The 8,892-nt window shown below is 47.8% G+C and overlaps 1 protein-coding gene across 1 annotated transcript; it reads right to left on the reverse strand.

Annotated features, from left to right (window-relative positions):
* Window positions 1–966: 966 nt before the first annotated feature.
* LOC137707679 (2-methylpropanoate--CoA ligase CCL4-like) lies at window positions 967–2,658 on the reverse strand. Its single transcript, XM_068446585.1, has one exon. The coding sequence runs from the start codon at window positions 2,656–2,658 to the stop codon at window positions 967–969; it is 1,692 nt and encodes a 563-aa protein (XP_068302686.1).
* Between the last annotated feature and the right edge of the window lie 6,234 nt (window positions 2,659–8,892).

Below are 8,892 nucleotides of genomic sequence, written 5' to 3' on the forward strand. Positions count from 1 at the left end.
TAGAGAGATGTACATATATGTTCTAAATGTAGCATTACTCTTAAAAGAACAAAAATGCTACTCTTACCGAACATTAATATCATCTCTTTAATAGAAATGAAACCCATTAGAGTTTTAAAAATTGTTATCACTATATAAATTCCTTAAATCCTATTAAATTAATAAAAACTTTGCATGACGAATGCGCCAGTTTTGAGTAGTCTATTTTAAATCCTACGTTTCGGTTGGAAGATCGATCAATATATATATACACAAATTGAGAAAGTATTTTTTTAACTCGTTAAAGAATTGAGATTGGAGAGTGATTGCAAATAAGAAATATACTTCAATTGAAATAGTCATGACTACTCAATTGGCTTGACCACGACTATATAGATCAGGCAAGCCAAAGTCTAATCAAAGTGATCGCCGGTCACTAAGTAGAGTACGAAACATGTGATCTTACGTCATATTTTATTATACGAAATGAGAAATTTTGAAAAACAATGTTTTATCTATTTATAACTACATATGACGCATTACACTGTATTATCTTTTAAAAATTTCACAATCGATGCCGGGTCAAGGAACATTTTTCTTTCTCCAATCAAGATGGTGAACAATATCAAACTTGAATTTTATATAAGTTTATTTGAGAATAAGATTCAACTTTAAAACCTATAAAATTATAAGATTACAGTCGCATATGACAAACCACAAGTTATACGACAATTTCTGTCACCAACACTACTTGCATGTAATTTTGCTAATATCATAAGCATATAGTCCAACGTTGTCCGGCAACATCACGTAGTTCATCAAGCCATACACCTGCACAATAAATTAACCGCCGAAATTTAGAATCTTTTGAATTATCATAAAATCTTTGCAAATTTTAGTCAACGTTATCCAACATATGCAAAACTCGGCCGACTTGCAATTTTTTTACTCTCCCCTCTCTTTTTTCTCTTTGTTGTGTAGTTTCTCTTACATCCTATTGGTCGTCAGCGACGCCGGCGGCGGCGGAGGAGAAGACAAGGAAGACAGCGCAATCCCTCTGGCAATCTCCCTCAGCAAAAACTTCTGAATCTTTCCGGTGGAAGTCTTGGGAAGCTCGTCCTTAAACACCACCGTTTTGGGCACCATGAAGTGCGGCAGCTTCTTCCGGCAAAACTCCATGATCTCCTTCTCCGTCGGCTTTGGAGTGACGTCACTCTTCAAGCTCACGAACGCGCACGGCGTCTCCCCCCAAAACTCGTCGGGCCTCGCAACGACCGCCGCCTCGTTGACAGCTGGGTTCGCGTACAGCACTGACTCGACCTCCACGCTGCTCATGTTCTCACCCCCGCTTATGATAATGTCCTTGGATCTGTCCTTGATTTCCAAATAGCCATCGGGATGCATTACACCCACGTCACCGGTATAAAACCAGCCGTCTTTCATACAATTGGCAGTTCCCGATGGGTCCTTCAAATACCCGAGCATCACGCACCCGCCTCTCAGAACTATCTCCCCGACTCCAGACCCGTCTCGCTTCACTCCCAAACCCGAATCCGGATTCACCGCGTCCGCCTCCGTCATCCCGATCGTCATCACGCCCTGCCTCGCTTTCAGCCTCGCCTGCTCCATCGCCGGGAGTTTGTTCCACTCCGGCTTCCACGCGCACGACAGCACGACCCCCGCTGTCTCCGTCATCCCGAAGCCGTGACCCACCACGAACCCGATCGACTCGGCCCGGAGCAAAACGCTCGAAGGAGGCGGAGCCCCACCGGTGAGAATGTTAACTGGGTTTCGGAGTGGGTCGGATCTCCTGGTGTTGACGAGCATGTTGAGGACGACAGGGGCGGCGCACAGGTGGGTGACGCCGTGGGCTTCGATTAAGTCGTAGATTTTTGGGCCGTCGAATTTGCGGACGCAAATGTTGGTGCCGCCGACGGCGGCCATGGCCCAGGGGAAGCACCACCCGTTTGCGTGGAACATCGGTAGGGTCCACAGATAGACGCAGTTTTTAGGCACGGACCAGTCCACCAGGGAACTCAAGGCCACGATGTAAATTGCTCTGTGGCAATGCACGACCCCCTTCGGAGAGGACGTCGTTCCGGACGTGTAGTTTAAAACCATAGGGTCCCACTCGGAAACGGGCCGGACCCACTTAAACAGTGGATCTCCCTTTCCCACTAGATTCTCGTACGTGTCTATGAAATGATCGATGATTGGGATCGACTCGTCGTCCGGATGATCAGTGATGAGGACGAGTTGTGGACGAGGGAGCTGAGGTGGGAAGAGGGAGAGGGCTTCCAGGACCAGAGAGGCAAGGAGGTGGTCGACGAAGACGAGTTTTGATTCGCTGTGGCGGAGGATGACGGAAACGGTGCGGGCATCGAGACGGGTGTTGATGTTGTTAAGGATGGCTCCCGCCATGGGGACGGCAAAGTGAACCTCGTACAAGGCGGGGGTATTGGGGCAGATTATAGAGACGACTTGAGAACGTTTGATGCCTAGGTGGGATGAGAGGGAGGAGGCCAGCTGGAGACATCGGCGGTGGGTTTGGGACCACGTGTAGGTGGTGGTGCTATAGACGACGGAGGGGCAGTCGCCATAGACGACAGCTGCCCTTTCTAGCAGGGTGAGGGGAGTGAGAGGGCAGAGATTTGCAGGATTTGGTTTGAGCTGCTCCATTTCTAGTTTAACGTAACTGACAATGAGAGAGAGAGAGATTGTGTGGGTGCGTGAGAGTGGTGTTGGTTATATACTTATATATATAGAGATAACGTAAGCTTGTTGGTGTTGCATGGTGTTGGACAAGTGGACCGTGTTGTGATTATGTGAACTGTGAAGAATTGCGATAAAAAAACACGAGAGATTTTACAAATATGTCTTTATATAAGTAGAGGGATATTTGAAAAAGAATTATTTTTTCCTTCTTTTTTTACAAATATGTCTTAATATACTGCATACTGTTTTGTGTTCCGACGCATTGAAAAATAAAAATTGGTGTACAGTTTTAAATAGTTGAGAGTACAAGATTTGAAGCAATGGTTCATCCTCAATGATCACCTATTCAGTTCAGTAACATCATATTAGTAAAAGGAGAAAAAAAATATTGAATTAACATGAGAAGAAATTATTGGAGCCTTTACGACGAAGAGATGCAAATTTGAGATATATAAGTTTATTTATAAATCATTTTACAATTTTAAAAGATGCAAAAGTAAATTTGTAAGTAAGAGGTCTAATGATATTCACGTGAAAGGTTTTAAACTCGATTCTTGCCAAATAAATTTGCCATTATGAGATTAAATCCACCACTTCACCTCTTACTGTAAACAATATCGTTTGTTCAAAAAAAAAAAATTCTAATCGGAGAGATGTAAATTTGAAATCTCATTTATTTTTTGGGGTGTACTATCCACACACCCTATTTTACTTCTTACACATCCCTTGTTAATTTCCATCCGTTGATATTCTTCAATTCATTCGATCCGACAGTCGAAAATTAGTAGGGTGTGTGAAAAGTAAAATGAGGTGTGTGAATATCACACCCTTTATGACTTATGTCTTTATTTTATATATATTTATAGCTCTTCCGTTATAATTTTTCAACCAACAAAAAATATATAAAATGTATATTGCAAAGTATTTTGTATTATTCATTGAAGATGCTCTTATTTGCAGTTGACGAATACAATGATGACTATTTTCGAGTTTCAGAAAGCACTCTTGTAATAGTTTTGATAGTCTTTTTCATCCAAAGTATACGCTTGAAATCAATAGTCTATCATTCATTATTTATATAGAAAAATACATAGCCAACAAATCAATATGATCCAACTTAATGCCCTGCAGGCCATTTCCCTGTTATATCAGAAGCCCACGTACTCTTAAACCCCTCCCCCTCCCAACACAACAAAGATCATTTTCGGATTCTTTTGTGGGGATTCTAAAAATTCGTATATAATGTTCATTTATCGTACATTATGCGGTTAGTTTTTATCAAGTATTGTTTGTATTTAATTTTAAATAAAAATGTTTAAAATAATTTCTGACCGCATGATGTACGATGAACAAACATGATTCATGAATCTTCGAAATCTACACAAAAAGGATTCGGATCCCTCCCCCTCTTATCTGCCATTAGCAAATGATTCCTGTTATCTGAGAAGGTACAATCTAGAAAGCATATTCCTGCGATGTATACAACCGCAGCCTGTACGAATCTTCAATGTACTCTACTATGTACAAGCAAAAAAGCCCTCGCAATGCGGTAGGTTTTTAAACTTTAGTAAATGTGTGGGACTTGTAAAAAATTATTTACCTTCATATAAAATTCTATTTACATCTGTTGACTCTAAAAATTACAAAACCTACGTGGCGCGCAGGCCGAGTAACTAATAAGCTAACTATGTCCTTCGGTTGAATGCGGGGCGTGCCAACTCGTCGGCCGAGCTCGGCCGAGGAGTAAAATTTGCTGATGTCGCTCTGAGCGCGTTGCTGACTTCTCTATCTTGCGATTGCGACCGAGGAAGGAACACTCTCGGTCTCTGGGTACTATAGCCTGAAGATAAGGCTGCTAATTCTGTGGAGTTCACAAATCCGATTCGGTCACTATGATTTTATTCGTGAGAGTAAAAGCACGTCGAATCGAGACCAAACTGTATGGGCACAGATACTCAAACGTGATGTAGGTCTTGATGGTAAACGTCGTTCGGCCGTCAGAATGCCGAACCCTGAAACCCACTTGCGAGTATCCAATCATAAAGCCACTCGGCGCCCTGTACGCCGAGCAATGTGATTCGTAACACCTGACTTTGCCGAGAGGGCTAGCAAGGTGACCTCTGCCAATAAAGGTTCGAAAACCCTTCTCGGCCGAGACTTATATAGATAACCGGTCGACCTTGACGCAGTGCTGTTTATCCAAACTGAAGGTGCCTCTCGGTCGGCTGGTTCTGCGGCAGCAGTGCTGTTTATCCAAACTGAAGGTGCTCGCCGGGCGCTTCCACAGTGCTGTTTATCCAAACTGAAGGTGTGTCGGCAGAAAAAGAAAAGGAAAAATCTCAAGGTGTTTGAGAGGTTTTGCGCAGGGCAATTGTATGATGATTTGAAGGGTCTTGAATGTTGCATGATCTCGTGTATTTATAGTACCCCATTCCTTGAAACCTCCTCTGATTTGGATTGGGAGTCCTTGTCCCATTTCGATTCTGGTTCGAACAAACCTACTCCCACTGGGATTCTGAATCTTCCTCCTTTTGAGGCTTTATTTCTTGCTGGTCGAGAATCCTGGTCGCACCAGGATTTCCTCAATCCTTCCTACTTATTTGGACCTCTTGAGATAGGATTCGGCTGACCCTGCCAGCTGGCCCGGGTTTTATTATTCGGCCCATAGCATCTGTTATTACCTTGGGCCGAGCACATCTGACTGCTCGGCCTAACCAAAATATTTTGGGTCCAAACATTGCCCCCTCGCTTCTGAGGTCGCCGACTGTCACCTCTTGGTCGGGCCTCGACCTTGAAGAAGCGAAAACATTTATTGCTTTTTTGAACTTTACTCCCTTAATGGTCATTATTCCTGCATATTTATGAGACATGATCGTACTTTCCTCGTTGCCCCCAACGCGTGGCCACGTGTCGATTCTCCGCCGTTCTCAAAAGCTTCACTCATGGGCCTCGAAACCGTGCACTAATTGAACCGTCTCATCCTTAGTAAATGCATTGAACCTGTCGCCACACGCCATCGTGCATCCTGGATTTTCGACTCCTCGATCCCATTTTCGCAGGTTCCCAAAATATCCGAAATGGTTGCAGACTTTCCCGGTTACATTTCCCCCCAATCTGAACCAGCGCTTTTGAATTCCAGACGTTTGATATTCATTCTGAAAAGCCTATAAATACCCACATTTCTGCCATTCGCCTCTTACGCCTTCAGAAACTCCAGAATCTCTAATTTCTCATCTTTGTTTGCTCAAATCAAACCTTCCAGCCCTTCTGCAATTTTTTCCAGTTCTTCCTTCTGCAAATGGCCTCCTTTATTTCGAAGCTTTCCGATGAGATCAACAAGTACAAGTCATTCATCGATCGAAGCGCCGTCAAGACGCTGCGATTTCAAGAGGATATGGCCACCACCCACCAGATTCTGGGTCCCCTCTTCAAAGACGCAGTGCCGTCGTCTGTCACCAACTTGCTCAAGGAGCAATGTCTCACCCCCCTGCTTCAAGGGTTTGACTTGTCGAAATGGTGCTTGGCTCGTCCTCAAGGAGCTTGGCCCTCGACCACCACGGCCTGGGCCGCCTGGGTCGATCGAATGAGCTCCTTATTCTCCAAGGAGTGGAAGGCTCTCGGCATCTACGATGCCATTATTCTGTCAACCATGGAGATTGCCATGGATAAGGAGCTACTCATGGCGGCCCTGAGTTTATGGTGTTCGGCCACCAACACCATGGTCCTGCCTTTCGGCCCTCTCGGCCCCACCATCCTCGACGTCTCGGCCATCCTTGGGACTTCCTCGACCGGCCTTCCTATTGACGCCGCCCTTTCCGGATACCCTTCTCCTCTCGACCTGAAGGCACTATTCGACGAAAGGGCCGTCGAGACGCTAAGCCGGGGTGATCGGGAGCCCTCAAGGGAAGAAGTTCAGAAGCTCCACAAGAACTTCTTCAACTACAACACTCTCATTCTTCATTTCGCCGGCCGAGGCGAGGAAAGCCTTAGGAAGGGAGAGCACGAGGCCTTCCTCTTCTACTGGTACAACAAATTCATTTGTTGTACTCGGTCGAACAAATGCCTGGTGGAGAACATGCCGGTGGCCCAGGCACTAGCTAATGGTCGCTTGCTGGCGCTCAGTCCAGCCATACTAGCCAATCTCTACCGTTGCCTGGCCGAGGCGACCATTGGCAAGATCGACCCGCATCAGAACGGACCCCTCTGGGTGTTCCAACTCTGGTTGCAGGTTTACTTCTCTACTCTTCGACCGGAGGTCCCTGCCTTCCAGCGAACGGCCGCCCTCGGTCTTCAACTGGCATCTCGACCGGCACCACCTCACCGGGCCGACGAGGTTTTTAAAAACTTCCTCGGCCTAGATGTCCTCTCGGATGACGAGTTCCTGGTGTGCCGGCGCCAGGAGTACCCTTCCTCGCTCAAGCTCCCTACGGCCGCGTGGGCCGCGTCCGAGGATGCGGACATTCGTCAGCGCTGGGGGTCGTTTGTTTTGGCTCGCGACCTTCCACTGGGTTGCGATGCCCGCCGAGCTGGCTGGGAGGTCTACCACCCCCATTTTGTCGCCCGGCAGCTCGGCTATATTCAAGGCAGCCCCGTCCCCCTGCTCGCTTCTCGGTCACTCCTAAGTCGGGGGCGTCTTACCGGTTCCTCTGAGAGGGAGTGCAAGACGTCCGACCAGGAGTTCCAAGAGAAGTGCAGGAAATTCCGGATTCGGCCGGCGGTCCCTGAATCTCTGGGAACTGATACCTTCGGGGACTGGTGGGAGGAGTATACCGGCAACTTCTTCGGCGCCCCGGCCGAAGATCTGGCGAAGAAGATCTTCGGCGACCGCCCTAGGTCAACATCCTCGACACAGCCTAAGGAGTCGACCCAAGGTAGTCTTTCCGTTTTTCTTTCCTCCTTTGTTTTACCACTTGATCCTCGTTGCTAATTACTTCGCTTTTCAGGGGTTCGCGTGCCAAGGACGGTGGAAGTGGTCGCCGCGGTGGCAAAGGCGAAGAAGGCGCCTATGAAGAGGACCCTTGTCACCGAGCGGTCGATCCCTGCCAAACGCCCCCACCAAGGGGCCGAGCCGGCGGAAGAGGCCCCTCGTCCTTCTAAACGCGTCAAGAAATTGGCGAAGAAGGGCGACCGGGAAATTCATGTCGTCCCCAGTAACACTACTGGGACGCCCGCTCCTGCCGGCTCTCCATCTGTGCCGGCTGCCCAGGCACCTCCAACCTCGAATCCTCCAGCCGTCTCCCAGGCCGATCCAATCGTCGCACCCGCATCCGCTCCAACTTCAGAGCCGGTCGTGGCGCCCGAAATGGGGAAATCGGCTGCTCCTGCCGAAACACCCCCGACTCAAACGGTCGTTTTGGAGGTATAATTCTGCTTCTACTCTTGTTCCTTCAGGTTTTTTGGTCGTAAAATAATCTCTTTTTGTCCAGGATGTCGAGAGCGAGAGCGAAGAGGTCCCCCTGGAACGCCGTCGCCGACCAGTCAGCTCTCCTCCCGTCTGTCCTCCTCCGGTTGTCGAGGCGGCCGCTCGACCGACTCCTCCTATGGCGGATCGCGGCAAGAGACCCATGGCCGACCCTGAGGCCACGGTCGAGTCGCCGATTCATCCGCAGGATGCAGATCTCCCCATTCCTCCGCAGGAAGTCTCTTCGGCCTTTGTAAGTTTTTCTTCTTTTGTGTTGATTTTCTCTTTTGATACATGTTTTTAAGACCATTAAATGTCAGGTGCCCGAACATTCATTTCACCGGCAATTTTATGCGCCGAGGGGCGTTGTTTATATTTCCTGGCCGCCATCGTGGCCATCAAATGTAGATGACCTCCATCGGCCGCGTGAATTGCGTAGCGGTCTGAGGCACTGGGCTCGGCCATTAAGTTCCCTGGGTTCGAGCAATGACCCAGAGGGCATGGCCGAAGTCTCCTCTCGGCAGGTCTAAAACATTCTCCTTTTTCCTTTATGCACTACATCACGTCTTTACTGTTCTTCACAAAAGTTTCCTCTTATGTGCAGCCGTCGTGGGAAATGGAGCTTGACGCTCTACTCCAGAGCAAGACCGGTGAGGCCGGCTCCTCTGCTGCTCCGGCCGAATTAGTGGGAGCCACGCCCGCCGAAGTCTTCGTGAAGCTGCACGAAGTCTTGTCTCTGACTGCTTCTCAAGCTCTCCGGTGCAAAGGCCTTGACTCTGTTGGAGAGTGTCTCAATG

This window comes from Pyrus communis, chromosome 11 (genome assembly GCF_963583255.1).
Source record: "Pyrus communis chromosome 11, drPyrComm1.1, whole genome shotgun sequence".
Classification (NCBI taxonomy): domain Eukaryota; kingdom Viridiplantae; phylum Streptophyta; class Magnoliopsida; order Rosales; family Rosaceae; genus Pyrus; species Pyrus communis.